This window comes from Astatotilapia calliptera, chromosome 5, assembly GCF_900246225.1.
Source record: "Astatotilapia calliptera chromosome 5, fAstCal1.2, whole genome shotgun sequence".
Classification (NCBI taxonomy): Eukaryota; Metazoa; Chordata; class Actinopteri; order Cichliformes; family Cichlidae; genus Astatotilapia; species Astatotilapia calliptera.
In genome coordinates, this window is record NC_039306.1 from 19,390,541 (window position 1) to 19,406,017 (window position 15,477).

Sequence of the window (15,477 nt, forward strand, 5' to 3'; positions counted from 1 at the left end):
ACGTCGCAGGCAGCAGAGGCTCCTCACAACTTTGATGTATGATGCAATTACTAAACTAATAAAAGCTTCAAGTCGAAACAGGATTCCCGGTGAGGTGATGGTGGCACGGAGGGGGGGGGGGGGGGGGAGGCGTGCTGCATCAACCCGCCTGCTGCCTTGACATCATTATCGCCTCCTAATCAGCCTTTAAGGTGCAGGACGATGGGGACATCTTTCGGCCTGACTGAATACCAGAGAGTGAAAACTGCGCACAATCCAACACTTTTATTGCAAGCCATTTAGTTGCACCTTCACTGTTTCCACAAGAGAGGAGCTTATTCACAACTCCCCAAATAATTCGCGGGACTGACGTTTTTAAAATAAAGTTGCACTGAGTGACCATGATTGATTCATTCGGCAGGATTTCATCCAATCATAGACGAGCTTCTTTCCCCCCCTCCACGGTTACCCATTAGTGTTTCTTCTCTTTCATTCTGGTTGACTACCCGCATCTTCGCTAAACCAAATAACTGAATGTTTTCTTCTTCCTTTGTTGTGCAGCCAGTGCGGAAGCTTTCATCACATCTGCAGTCTCATTATTACCCGCAGAGCCACAATTTATGTGAACAATGCCCCCTTCAAACGCCAAGCAGAATTCATATTTAACCATTTATATGTGTTTAAAAAGAGGAAGTACGTTTTGCACCACCTGATTACCTTTATACCGGCAAAAGATTGGACACTGGAGGCAGCACGGTCCAGCGGCCGTGTACAGTTATACTGCTGCGTCAGCGTTAATGCTACAACTTTAGGACAATTCAGTGCCAGTTTCCTTCGACCTGACAGAAGACAAGTACAGAAGTAAAGCATTGTGCTTCTGCAGCTCAGAGTCTCATACACCTGTGTGCTGCTCTGCTGAGGTGGAAATGAAAACGCATGAAGTCTTGCTAGATATAAGTGATCTCCTGCCTCTCCGAGCTTTTCAGGCTTTCTCACACACAGAAATCGCGATTCCTGCACCGGAGAGCCGAGTAAGGGCTTTCCCCCCATTTTCAGATAAGGCAATGGAGCAGAGAGGTTGGAGAGACAAGCTGGAGTGTAATACTCTCTCTCTCTCTCTCTCTCTCTCTCTCTCTCTCTCTCTCTCTCTCTCTCTCTCGTCCATACAGCGGTGTACAGTAGGATACGTGCTGGCAGAAGCGCGGGTTTGAGAAGGTGCACTGGGGTCGAGCGGTCCAGCACGGTGCCGGGACTGGATTTTACTGTACCCACATTTTATAAAGAGAGTTGGAGATGGAGGGAAACTGGAGGATCCTGTTCTCCCACGTGTGCAGCACCAGCTTTCTTCTGCTCTGGATCTTCGTCGGCTTGAATGTGGTAGAGGTGGTAGGGTCCCAGCAAGGGATCCCTCTGTCAGTGTGAGTGAGAAACTGCTGTGCAACTTTGATTCGCATTGAACGTGTCGATTTGTGACTTACAGATAATTAAACTACCACAACGTCCGCGTTTCAAATCATGCATTATGTTCTAGATTTAAATAAATGTATCTAGTAACAAACGTATTTTGCATCTCATAAAATACCGCTTGCCTCTTGGATGTATGTCAAAAAACGTTGTAAAAATTAAAATAAGGTTGAGGAATTTAGATATATCTGGAAACTAAACTGCAGACCTAAACGTTCTTTGCAGTGAATGCTACCTGTTTATCTACAGTTATACCTGCATTTGCTGTCATAAATGTAAGCATGACGCTCCTATTCATTTTTCATAAAACAAGACATTTTAATATGATGGACTACAGCATCTTTTTCTTAAAGGGAAATTTTTTTATCATTTTATTTTTTAAGAGTTGCAATAAAGAAGACACAGTCTTCATTATAATAACACACATAAGTGTGAAGTGTTATAGCTGGAATCCCCACCCAGTCCTATACAAGTGTAATCTAATAATTTAATGCCCACATAACTGTTTAGCTGCAAGTGATTTACATTTTCTTTGTTATAACTATTTGTAGGCCTATTTGTAGCAGATTGTAGACACCTATTTCAATGCTGTATAATTTAATGAAATAAGTTTTTACCAAGCTTCATTTGTTCTGAAAATGTCTAAATGAAAGACTGTAAAATCTAAAATAATGTGTAAGGTGTAAATAAATCTAGTTTCCACTGCAGTTAACGCTCACTTATATGGAAGTTAGTGCTGTGCATCTATCTGTAAAATATTTTAAAAATACTTTTTTTCTCCTAGCAAGTTCATTTAAGGTGCAATTTAATGTGAAATGGACAGATTTTGAAAACAAATAAAAACTGTGCAAAGGAAAAAAAAATCTCCCCCTTTGGATATTTGAGAAACCATTTGGGAAGCGCTAGAAGGATTATCTTTTTACCAAAGTTTGTTTTGCACATGGAGACAGTTGACCTGCAACACATTATTTTTGAAAACATGTATTCAGTGTTTCATGGGCTTTTTAAAATTAGCATATCATTAAATAAATCTACTTCCCATTTAGGAATAAAAAGGCAAGTTTGTCAGCTGAAATGATGTTAATTTAATATTCACAGTGCAAAATTTTGATGCCACGTAGACGTTATTTACAGTTTAATATAAGAGGGTTCAATAACTGTAGTTTAGATCATCAGATTATAAACTTTTATCAGGAAAGTGAAGGTTTATGATAATCTTCTTCAATAATCTCACTGATCATTTCATAAAGGAAGCTTAAAATGATAGATCAAAAGGATTTTATATTTTAAATACTCAAAGTACTCTCTACTCTATTGTCTTGTCTTGTTAAATTTTGCTTCTTCTCTTTTATGTAGAGAACTGTTGGATAAATTGCCTTGTCGTTTTCTGTCTTTTTTCTTAGCGTAAAGCTTTGGGCCTCTGCATTTGGGGGAGAAATTAAATCAATATCTGCTAAATATTCTGGTTCCCAGCTACTGCAAAAGGTAGATTTCCTTTATGTTATTTTTTAACATGGATGGATTTTTCCTTTGTCTGAATGCCATGCAGTTACATCCATTGTATGCTGTAGTGCTATCTAATGACTGCAGAGACATTTCCGTGTCTCAGCTGAATGCTGATGCGTTATTCTGGAGGAGACTCAGGTGTGCTTGGTAGAGCACTCTGTGTATATGTGTGTGCATGTGTTTTTGTGCGCATGCACACATTTGTGTGTGTGTGTGTGTGTATTTGTTCATGATACGGCCCATTAACCATGGCTCTGATTCCTCTCTCATCTCATGTCTCCAGTTAACTCTCTGGAGTCAAGAGTTTCAACCTCTGGATATGATTGTGACAAGGGGACAAATTAAATAAGTGTGGTGGAGTTTGATAGAGGGTGTAGGGGAGTGACAAGATGAACAAGTGAAACCTCGGGAGAATGAGCGACGGTCCAATGCAGTAGATTTAACTTTCTGACCACATGATGGCAGAGGTGTGCGCTGTAGTCACAGGCCTGAGGTGTAAAAAGGTGGTCAGTGTTCATTCGGGATGAATGGTAAACTGCAGGTTTCCCTCAAAAGTGACCAAACCAGGGACTGCAAAGCAAACAGCTGTAGGAGCTGTGCATGAATACAGAATAGCTGTGCAGGCTTATAGCACTGTGTGCAAAGACTTCGAATTATTATTTTTTTACAGGGTTCAGGTAAAAAGATTTAAAAGAAAAAAACACCAAATTATTTGCAGTAACCCAAGTGAGGGTTTTTCAATTGTATTTATAAAGCACCAAATTACAACAGTCACCAAGTGCTTTATGATGTTAGGTAAAGACCCTGCATGAATGTTAGGATGACAGTTATGAATCCCAGCGTTTGGGAAAATAACATGCAGTCATGTTTTATTGCTGCTAACAAGTCAAAGTGGACATTCTCTGTTTTAATGGCTGTGTCTCTGGAAATCTTGTAGATTCTCCCACGTATTTAGTCTAACTTCAAACTGCGGAATCATCTAATTTTGAAGTGAAAAAAGTTTAAAAAAAACTTTGTATGTTGAAAGGTTGTACAAGCAATTTCAGCTTAGCTTGAAGAGATGAATGCTGTAAGCATGCCGCGTGTCTCTAAACTGAAAAGCAACTTTTACTGAGTAAGTTTTTGAGTGTGCATACTCCTTCTCCTGACCTTCTCACTTAAGTGTGATGTAATGCGGTGCAGTGCAGGAGCTCGGCAGTGCTGTATAGCTACAGTTAAATATTCAGGTTCTTTTTCACTGTATCGTAAAGCTGTTCTTTGTGGTGGTGTCATATTCGAGTTATCCTTTCATATGTGTGGCAATAAAAATAGGGAAATCTTTAAATTTATGTGAGGCTTTAATTACAAAACTGGTATAGAGGACTGTATTACAGTGTTTCCATTTTTCTTTCAGAACACTGTCATCTTCCCTGTCTGCTGTTTATAACCTTTACTTTCCTCTTGTTAAGTACATGAATCTGTGCATGACTCTTGCTAATACTAATGCATTGATCCACATTGCTATTTTAGGAGCTGTGGGCAATCACAGCGCCACGTCCAGGTGTCAACTCCAGCTCTGAGGGCACCACCTCAGTCAAGGGCAGCAGCAGGATTAAGAATCCCGCCTGTCTTGGAGGGTGGGAAGAAGGCGGACTTCCCAGAGGAAGTCCACGCAAGCATGGAGAGAGTGTTCAAACTGCAATTAGAAGACGTCTTCAGGGTCCCAGCCTAGGATCTTCTTGTTCTGAGGTGACTTCTTTTGAATTTAAGCTAAGATGTGTGGTTGAAAGTGAAACACAGCTGTATATAAAGCTCCCCTTCTATTTTTCTTTTTATCAAATTGGAACAAAAAAGACTTTTTCATGATGCCCTGCAAATATATACTTTTTTTTCTTTGTCTGTATGTAAGCACTTTGCTTATGTTGCGGTTCATGGAGGCATATCTGGAGAGAGCTGTACTGAACCAGTCAGCACAAAGCAGTGAGCTGTGAGGGAACTGACGGGTCGTTAGGGGCTGGTCATTAAGGCTGATCATTAGATGCTTTTTATGGTGATTTACCCGATTTCACAAAGAAGGGGGAAAAGACTGGCTCTTCCGGCTCCCAGCACTCAAGCATTGGTCATTACTCTAATCAATAATAGTGATGAGTGTTTTTGATGGATGGGGCTTAACCTCCACTTGATGACTTGGAGGGGTGGGAGGTAGGAAGGTGGGGGTCTGGGGTGGGACTGGGGACTCAGGGTGCTGGGGCGAGGAGGACAGGCGTGAAATGAACTGTTCTGCTCCACTGAAAGTCCACACTCTTCCTTTCAGTAGGTAATTTGTCGCCTCATGTACTGGTTTGTGTGTGTTTTTTGTATATCCTGTCCCCGTAACATGTAATATTGGACGTGCTACGAGCCTTTAGTGGCTTGTGTTTATTTTTAGATACAATTGCTGGATGTGTGCATGAAGTGGCTGACTGGAGAGTGTGGGAGGATCAAGCTTTTTGTTTTTACTTGGCATGTGTGTGTGTGTGTGTGTGTGTGTGTGTGTGTGTGTGTGTGTGTGTGTGTGTGTGTGTGTGTGTGTGTGTGTGTGTGTGTGGCAGGCAGGTGTGGGATTATGTAATGCTATATTCCTTCGAGCTGTGACGGGCTTTGTTCTGTATCACTGGAGGTCCTGTGCATCCAGCAGAATCAGCATTATGTGAGGTGTAGTTCATTACCCAGAGTCGCCCAAGCTTGACACGTTATTATCTTTCTTCTGTGCTTTGACTCCATTTCAATTACCCTCTTGCCATGCATAGCCTTCAGATCCAGCTCCACCCCCTCCCCGGCCACCCAACATGGCCTTCTCCAGCCAATCAGCGAGGAAGATGCGGCATGTGCAGCCAGTAACTGAGACCAGATAAAGACCATCAGTCATTTTGTGTCCCAGCATGGATTTTATGTTCACCTGAGACTAGCTGCATGCAGCCCGTCAGCCAACCTGTGAAAGCTTTTAAACCTTGTTTAACAATTTACTCATTTCTATAGTGGATACAGTGAAACAATAAGGCTTAAATATGCATACAAATATACACACAGAAGATGTTAATTATCTGTTTCTTTCCCTGTCATGCTGAGTAAGATCTAAGGAATGGGTTAATCAGTCTTGAGATCTCATTACGTTTAAACTATGCTCTCCATGTTACAGGACACACAGCTGTTGCCCCTGTCAGCACCACACTTTATGATTCTTCTGGTTATTTTCAGAAATATAAAGAATTCGAAAAGTCAGTCAGAGTGGAAGAGATTGATGGTATGAAAGTGGTCAAGAACTTGGCTGTGAAGATGGAGGAAATGTTCCGGAGAAAAGCCGAAGCAACAAGGGTAGGCCGTGTTACTGAATTTTTATTTATCAGAAAAATACATTTATAGTACAATATATTCATTTCAATTTGTCAGGGTAAGGGCATGTATGGGATAGGGGTGAAATCAGTCTTTTTCCTTTCCTTTTTTTTTTTTGCTGAAATAAGGTTTTTGGGTTTTTTGTTTTTTTTTTTTTTTTTCAAATTCTTCCCTTCTCATTTACTTAACTTGAGCTTCAATGTTTAATGTTTTCTGACGCACCTGACAATTAAAAGCAGCTCTAACTGTGTCAGTGCGAGTTTAGCTTTGAGAAACAATCTGGAGTCTGATCAAGTCAACAATTTATGCTTATTTTGTTTCTCATAAAGGGAGTATGAAAATTTGCAGGAGTTATCCTCAGTAACAGTGACCACAATGACTTTTGCTGGCTTTGCTTTTTTTATGTGCATTTTTTTTTTGGTAACAATAATACGTAACTTCGTGAATACCAGGAAGAAAATAAAAAGAGTAGTCACCGATCTGAGAAACTTTGAGAGATTACGTGGATCTGAAGTGTAGTCGTGAATGTAGTCTGTTACAGTCTGGGCCTGAGGTGAAGTCAAGCCTCACAGCAGCAGCCTGTCTGCGACCTCAGCGCACAGGAGCTTGTAACCATTTTAATGCTACGCCTCGCACGAACTGCTGGGAAATGATAACGTTTATCTCCCTGCGCCTTGTCCCATGTGCGCGATAATTCATGGCAACTCGGGCCACAAATGACACCGGATAAACAGATTTAATTTAATAAAAAAAACCCGGCTGGAATCAGTTTGAAGTGCGGCTGAATAATACACATTAAATATATAAATAAACGGACACGTGCAAAAACAAAATCAGTTTCAGGTTTATCTCAGTCTGACTGCGTCGTCGCTTTGCTCCAAATTGAAAATCGACGCTGTTCTCAAGTGTTAAGGGTGAAAAAAAGACATTCATACACAAGCCTACCACAAAAAAATAATAAAATAATAAAATAAAATAGATTTAACCTATTTCCTGCTGCTTTTATTCGACAACTGCTGACACCACTAGAACTCGCTTTGGGGTCAATTGAATTTATCCTCAGGAGTCGGCGGAAAAAGCCGCAGTTGTGTTTATATAGCAGTTTGTTTTGACACGCGTGACAGATGTTAATTACCTGCTTACCTGCGGTTTCCCGGGAAACCCGGAGTCAAGCATATTTCTCTGAATCAATCTATTCCAGAAGTTAGCTCTGCTTTGGTGAAAGGCATCATAATCCCGTTCCAACCTGCCTCCATCAATCATTCCGCTCCTGCTCTCTGCAGCAGTTGCCTATATTTTATGTACATTTTCCCCTTTAAAATGCTGCGAGGACAGTCAAGAATTAATCGACTGAATTTTGAGAACATATCATTTTCGTAAGTTCTGGAGAGCGCTGACAGAAATCTTCACATGCTGCCGATTTCATTCTAAGATTTAATTTAAAGCAGTGCTACGGTCCTCGATCACGTTCCTCTTTGGTGAAATGTCATTCGCTGCGCTTTGGAAATTATCGAGGAGCAGAGCAATGTCCAAACAGCAAGTCTGAGAAACAGAAAAAAAAAGCAGCAGAGTGTTAACGCCTCGGGGGAAATTTGTGGGAGTCTCGAAGCTACGCCAAGTTTTACGCAGTGTCTTAACAGTTTCTGTACAGTCACCATGTATGAACGGAAGAGTTTGTATATTTTAAACATGCATTTTTTTAAAAAAGTTTTGCTCTTATTAAGCAACACTTCTCTCCTCTCAGCGACTCGTGGAGGCGGCCGAAGAAGCGCATCATCAGCATGAGGAAAATCCCGACCTGCAGGTGAGGCTGCAAAAGAAAAGGAAAGGAAAGACGTGATTTTTTTTAAAGTGGCGTGTCACTGTCATAGATCACGATGAATCATCTTTTAGTTGGTGAGGGGAGGAGCGGCTGCAAGGTGAGAGAAGGGTAATAGGCCCTAAAAGTCTTTAATTGCGTTGGCAGCGCCCTTCACTCTGACGTCCTGCCAGCGGTTTGATACATAATGTTTCTTTGATAAGTCAAGCCTCACACAGTGAAGGCTGCGGCGCCAATACTGCCATAACTCATAACCATGTTTTTTTTTTTAATTAGGCTGCAGAGCCTTTAAGCTTTTACATACTGTAATTAACACTAACTAGAACACAGTGGAGATTAAGATCTATCTCACCCTCTGCGAGCACAAGTATGGGCTTCGGGTTGTTGTGCATGGTATTATATTTTGTAGAACCACCAATTTTCCCCCTCAGGTAAGGTAGTCTATTAGAGGGCGGTCTGTAGGTTAACCAGAAAGAAAAGGGAAGGGAGACAAGTCATTCTAAATTTAATTATACTTCACAGGATCTGCTCATGCGCTCGGGCTTTGTTGGGGACATTATTTAGCGGCTCTCAGTGCGCGCTGAGAGCTTCCCTGGTCTCTGCAGAGGGAATGCAGTATTTCTGGCGTTTGTTACCGCTCTCCCTCGCTCTCTCTCCGTCCACTGGACAGAGATAAATGAAACTCTTTTGCGTGGCGCATTGTTTCACTTCCATGGCTGCAGATTGGAAAACCACTGGAGCAACAAAACACTGAAATAACTGGAGCACTTTACAGTTAATAGAAGCATTTACATCATATGAATACATTCTGTCACCTTGTTCTCCTGTCCATTTCTTTGCTGTTCACATCCACAGAACAAGAGGGACAAGAGGGAGAGATGCTACCTTAAAAGAAATATATGACCAGTGAAATAAAGAAGTATTTTTGTCTTTAACCTATTTGAAACGGTTTGGCTTATACTTAAATACCCCCAACCTCCTCTATTTTATATTTAAGAAATAAGATCTGTAGGAAATGTGAAGATTTATCAGACTCAAAGCAATAATCCACAAACCAAACTATATCTTTTATGCATTTATGTATTTATGAGTCCCTTCAAAGAAACACAAATATTACATTCTTTATATTTTTGTCAAAAACATTATTTCCTGAAATATCTGAAGATCTTATTTCATTTTTTTGTTTTTTATTTTTCAGTTTTTCGTGATCCTCCCGTGGCTGCATTGGTACACATAAATTGTTGCACACTCTTAGATAAGAAAAGTTCTCATCCAAGCCCTTGACAGTTATCACACAGGCCTATCACACAGCCATTTCAGCTTAAAGGCCATAAAAAATAATAAGGAAAATTCAATATCCACCTGCGGTAATGATGTGATGTCATTATAGTACTCCTCTTGGCATCATTCAGCCAACCTCGCCTCCTCTGACACCACACATTTTTCACGCACCATTTCACTGACCACAGTGAGATAAGCTGGCTGCTCTTATCTCAGCTGCTTTGTCTCAGGACACTCAGATGTTTTGTGCTGACCTGAGTGCAATTCAAGGGTGTGTGGATCCAGTCTGATGGTGTAAACGAAACATTTGTACAGTAGAGCCTTATTTAGTTTCTTTTTTTTTTTTGGGGGGGGGGGGGGGGGGGGGTCAGTGTTCCTTTCAGTAGGCCTAAAAGAAAGTATTAAATATTAAAATATGAGCAATATAAAGTTGTTGTTCATAAGATCATTCCTTTAGAATTATTCTGTCTCCTAATACAAATGCATAACAAGACACATCAATAAAATTGTTTCATACAGGCTCTAAATTTCTCTAAACATTAAAACAACATAAAGTCTGACTTTGTGCATGTTTTTAAAAATACTTTTAAGGCTTTGTGAGAATTCCTTTATTTCTACTTCAGATGTTTTAAAAAACTGGTTTAAAAAACTATGTTTGAATCTGAATCACTTCATTTAAACAACAACAACAACAAAGGTCTTTATAGACACCACAAAGATTTAAGTTTGTATAATCACACTCATATACAATTATGCTAATTCTCTAGTCATACTTTTGTTTTTCTGTTCTGGCATTTCATTGTGAACCATTTTGTGATGTGTATCTCTAAAGATGCTATACTATAAATACTTACTATAAATGAATTTATCACAGTGTTTCATTGTTTGACTTCATGTTGTAAGCAGCACTTCCCCCATGAACAATCTGACTCATCACATCACACAAAGCAAAAGCTTTGAAACTAACAAGTTTTAACTTCGATATGATAAGATAGTGTGGAGATTAAGGGCTGTTAAATCCAGCAAAGTTTAGTGAGACCTGATAGCTGCAGCTGTCGAGCCTGCTTATACAGTAAGGCCTAGCTGTTTGTAATGGAGGGCAGATCTCTGCAGTAAGGCCTACAGCTAACTGCAGTGGTGTAAGAGTCAGCGGGCCGTCTCGGAGAGCTGCAGTGTCCCATGGCCTGCTCTACAGTAATAACCCTGGTGGTTAACGTGCCTCTCTACAGCACTCAATTCTGCTGAGGGTGCACGTTTCTCTCCTCCTCCACAGCCGCCCCGCCTCCTCCCGCCCCACCACCACCACAGCTCGTCAGAGAGCTGCTCAGGCGTGGTATGAGCTGTCAGAGGCTGCTTGATGACGATGCCCGCTTGCTCCCCCTCTTCCTAGGAGGGATGGTTGAGAGTCCATCACCCATCTCACCTCCCTCCCTGCCTCCCCCATCTCTCACACTCTCTTTCTTAGTGCAGACAATGAGGACTAGAGGCCACAGAGAGGCCGCTCACACGGGATGCGGTAGTCTTTCTACTGCAGCAGCAGGCAGTGAAGGACAGGACAGAAAAATTGTTGGGTTTCACTTTCTACTCATAGTCCTTGTTTGCACATCCAGTGCCAATTTTTTTGACAAACTGAGAAATATATATAAAGAAAAAAACAACAACTGTGCTAACTGTAATCTGCTTTAGAAAGGTCTGTTTTTGATGCCATTTGTGTCCATTGTTTATTTTTTCTTTTGGTTTCATGGTTTGGAACCTGCAGATGTAGACAGAGCACACATGAGTGTTAACATTTGTAAAGGTCATTTTGGTTGGGGTTTAGGGTCTAAGATGCCTAATTTTTCTGGATAAGATGCTGGAAGACCCATCCGTGATTCAGTGTTTTGGCTAAAAGAGTTCTCATTCAAGATATTATCCGTTGGTCCGTCAGTTTGGTACCCTTAGCAGAAAATAGATCCAAAGCATTTCTCTTTCCTCCAAACATGGCAGGTTGAGTTGATGCCAAAGAGCTAGATTTGGATTTCATCAGATTCTTACTCTGGATGGCATAACACTGGCCTCCAGTAACACTGTGAGGAATCCTGGAGTCGTTCTTGACCAGGATATATCCTTCAATGTACATATGAAACAAATATGTAGGACTGCTTTCTTCCATTTGCGCAACATCTCTAAAATTAGAAACATTCTGTCTCAGAGTGACGCTAAAAAAACTACTTTGTGCATCTATTACGTCTAGGTTGGATGACTGTAATTCATTATTATCAGGATGTCCTAAAAACCCCTGGAAAAGCCTTCAATTAATCCAAAATGCTGGAGCAAGAGTGCTGACAGGGACTAGAAAGAGAGATCAGATTTCTCCCGTTTTGGCTTCCCTTCATTGGCTCCCTGTTAAATCCAGAATTCAAAATCCTGCTCCTCACATACAAGGTCTTAAATAATCAGCCCCCATCTTATCTTAATGACCTTATGGTACCATATTCTTCCATTAGAGCACTTCGCTCTCACACTGCAGGCCTACTTGTTGTTCCTAGAATTTTTAAAAGTAGAATGGGAGGGAGAGCCTTCAGTTTTCAGGCCTCTCTTCTATAGAATCATCTTTCAGTTTGGATTCAGGACACAGACACCCTCTCTAATTTTAAGATTAGGCTTAAAACTTTCCTTTTTGCTAAAGCATATAGTTAGGGCTGGACCAGGTGATCCTGAATCCTGTGTATATACACCTTTCTGCATTTAGTCAGTAGTTATTATTAAACTCTGGTTCTCTTCCACAGCATGTCTTTTGTCCTGTCTGCCTCCCCTCACCCCCAACCGGTCGCAGCAGATGGCCCCGCCCCACCCTGAGCCTGGTTCTGCTGGAGGTTTCTTCCTGTTAAAAGGGAGTTTTTCCTTCCTACTGTCACCAAAGCACTTGCTCATAGGGTGTTATATGATTGTTGGGATTTTCTGTTTTCTATTGCAGCATTTCCACCTTACATTATAAAGTGTCTTGAGGTGACTGTTGTTGTGATTAGGCGCTGTATAAATAAAACTAAACTGAATTAAGCCGAATCTGATCATAGCTTTTTCTCCCAAGTCTTCTCTGACACAAATTAAGTGTCCACTGGCAAACTTAATATGGGCCTGAACATTTTTTTTTTTTTGAGCAGGAAAACCTTACAGGTGATGCAAGATTTTGATCCATTACTTCCTAGTGTGCTAGCAATTGTGTTCTTGGTAAATGTGGTCTCATTTACCTTCAGGTCATTAATGAGCTCCTTGCAGTTTGGGCTGATCCACCATCTTTCTCATGATCATCCTCACCCCATGAGGCAAAATCTTACATGGAGCACAAGACAGAAGGCGATTTATGGTCATGTTAGATCTTTTCCATTTCTAAATAATCACACCAGCTGCTGTCACCTTCTCACCAAGTTTTTTGCTGATAGTCTTGTAGCTAGTTTGTAGAGGTCTACAAGCTTGTCTCTGACATCCTTTGACAGCTCTTTGGTCTTGCCCATAGTGGTCAAGAGGTTGAAATTCTGTGTACAAGTTTGCTTTATATACATAATGAGTTGAGATCAGGTGTATCTGTAATTGGTTGATTGTAATCTGTGTGCCACATGGGCAAATAGCTAATCGGTGTCAGCCAAATTTCTGATTGGCTCGACGGGGATCAGGTACGTATTTAACTAAATGACATGCAAATCAAATTCTAACTTTTATACAATGCATTTTTTCTGGATTTGTGGTTGATTTTCTGTCTCTCATGATTAAAATGAAACTACCATAAAACTTCTAGACTTTTCATTACTTTGTGAACAAACTTACAAATTCAGCAGTGGATAAAATAATTATTTCCCCCACTACATATTTTAAATATGAACATAAATATTGTTATTATTGTCGTGTGTGTGCAGTAACTGTTCTGTCTTTGTTTTTGCGGGCTTTGGTTAACATATCTGTATGTCTAATATCTGTTGTGTCTGCTCTTTTTGCAGTATGAATACTTCAATGCTGTGCTGATCAATGAAGTGGATGAGGAGGGCAATAATGTGGAGCTAGGAGGAGAGTTCCTCCTGGAGCCCAATTACCATTTCAATAACCTCTCAGTCAACCTCAGCCTCAGTGTTGTCCAGGTGCCCACCAACATGTACAACAAAGGTGTGTATTCCTCTTCTCTGCGGCTGCCTTAAATTCAGGATTATGTGAGTGATATTCACCTACAGGAAGCTGATGAATGGGGAGGAGAGAGGGAGGGAGGAAAGTAAGTGGTGAAAGTGAGAAATGGTAGCTGAAGCTGTATCAGTGTGACAGGCTGGGCGAAGTGGAGATAGGTGATCGATATGAGCCCAGACATAACAAGAAAGCAGCAGCAGTCTGCTCTGGAAAGATGCTGCCCATATGGTAGCTGCTCTGTCGCTTCTTGTTCTCACCTCTTCCCGTGTATTGCCTGTGTGGCTTTTGTTCAGCATTAATGGACTCCCCATAACTCTCTGTTTACAGCACAAAAGGGGAGTCACCCAGCAGGAGGAAGGGAGGGATGATTTAGTCACAGGCATTGTATCTCTTTCAGGGGGGTCAATAAGGGACAAAGGTCAACCATGCACTCGGTAATGGTGACCAGAATGGTTACCATTATCACCATTTAATTTACTTTTCTCTCTTTTTCTCCTTTCTTTCACCATGCCTGTGTGTGTGTCCCTGTGGCCGCCATTTGCAGATCCTGATATAGTGAACGGGGTTTACTGGTCTGAGGCCCTGAATAAAGTGTTTGTAGATAATTATGAAAGAGATCCAACGCTTATCTGGCAGTACTTTGGGAGTGCCAAAGGTTTCTTCAGACAGTACCCTGGTGAGTGCTGCCAATCTGTCTGTCAGTCTGCATGTGTGTGTGTGTGTGTGTGTGTGTGTGTGTGTGTGTGTGTGTGTGTGTGAGAGAGAGAGAGAGAGAGAGAGAGAGAGAGAGAGAGAGAGAGAGAGAGAGAGAGCATCCCATGGGAGCTCTCAACTGTCAGTGAAAAAAAAACTGATCAGAACAAATGATTTTGAATTACTAAAGGGGTAATTTGGCTAATGTTGTAATTTTACAGACCATCAGAGAGGATGCATATATACAGACTGCAATTAATCTGAATTTGCCAGAGTTGGTCTGCAGCCACACTCAGTAACATCTCTTAGATCCAGACGATGTTATTCAGACGGTTACGCTGATGTAAAACAGGCTGCCTGTTCACTGTAGAGAAGCTGCAGTGATGAGAAATGGCTTTTGAGATTGTTAACAGATGTAGGCTTTATGTGATTAATGTATAACGGGGAATCTTTAAAGGCCAAATGTTTCTCATCAGTCTTTTGCTAATATATGTATTCATGTTTTTATTACTCACTCCACAATACTGCTCTTTGTTTTGGGAACACGTTGCATTAAATGAGGAAAGAAATTTACATAAACAGATATTAACTTTTAATATTTTCAGCCTGATTGTTCATTTTTTGTTGTGTTTTTGGTTTCTGTTAAAGAAACTAACTGAGAAGACAAATATATTTGTGTGTGGCCGTTGTTCATGGCCAAACATCTGTGTGTTTTTCATGTCTTTTCATATCTTCACAAATTAAAATTTAATTAATTCAGACCCAGATATCCTTTTAGAGCTTTCAGTTTTTGCAGAGATGTCGAGTCTTTTAGTGTCATTGGTTTTTCAAGCACTGCAGCTTTTAAACTTTAAATAAATAGGTCTCAACAGCTATTTTGTGGTGAGTGTTTTTATCCTTAGATTAAACCAGATTTGATGAGCCTCGTGAGTCTACTGCATCAGGATGGTTAATGTGGGACTGACTCGAGATAAGCCACACTGAGTGTGTTCATCATAACGAGGGAACATGTTGCCCACTGCAACAATGCGGCTTGTAATGTCTTTTTAATAGTTTTTTGGTAACAGTAGCACTCAGTGGCTCAGAGAAATTCACCCACAGGCTAAATTTGATAGTGGGAGAGCTTTGTTTTTTTTCCCCTCACAAATCTGGTGGCTTTAAAAATATAGTGCATTATCAGTCTTTTATGTAGATTCATGCAAGGTGAACACCGTATTTAACAAACCTCCCAA

The 15,477-nt window shown here is 40.8% G+C and overlaps 1 protein-coding gene across 1 annotated transcript in view; it reads left to right on the plus strand.

The window, feature by feature from the left end:
• The first annotated feature begins 978 nt into the window (after positions 1 to 978).
• cacna2d3 (calcium channel, voltage dependent, alpha2/delta subunit 3) overlaps positions 979 to 15,477 on the plus strand; it is a 36,707-nt gene continuing 22,208 nt past the window's right edge. The window contains exons 1-8 of the mRNA XM_026167834.1: positions 979 to 1,010; positions 1,149 to 1,397; positions 2,847 to 2,928; positions 4,459 to 4,677; positions 6,166 to 6,282; positions 8,045 to 8,104; positions 13,375 to 13,537; positions 14,097 to 14,228. Coding sequence (XP_026023619.1) covers positions 1,273 to 1,397; positions 2,847 to 2,928; positions 4,459 to 4,677; positions 6,166 to 6,282; positions 8,045 to 8,104; positions 13,375 to 13,537; positions 14,097 to 14,228 — 898 coding nt within the window. The 5' untranslated portion in view covers positions 979 to 1,010; positions 1,149 to 1,272. The remainder of the gene's footprint in view (positions 1,011 to 1,148; positions 1,398 to 2,846; positions 2,929 to 4,458; positions 4,678 to 6,165; positions 6,283 to 8,044; positions 8,105 to 13,374; positions 13,538 to 14,096; positions 14,229 to 15,477) is intronic.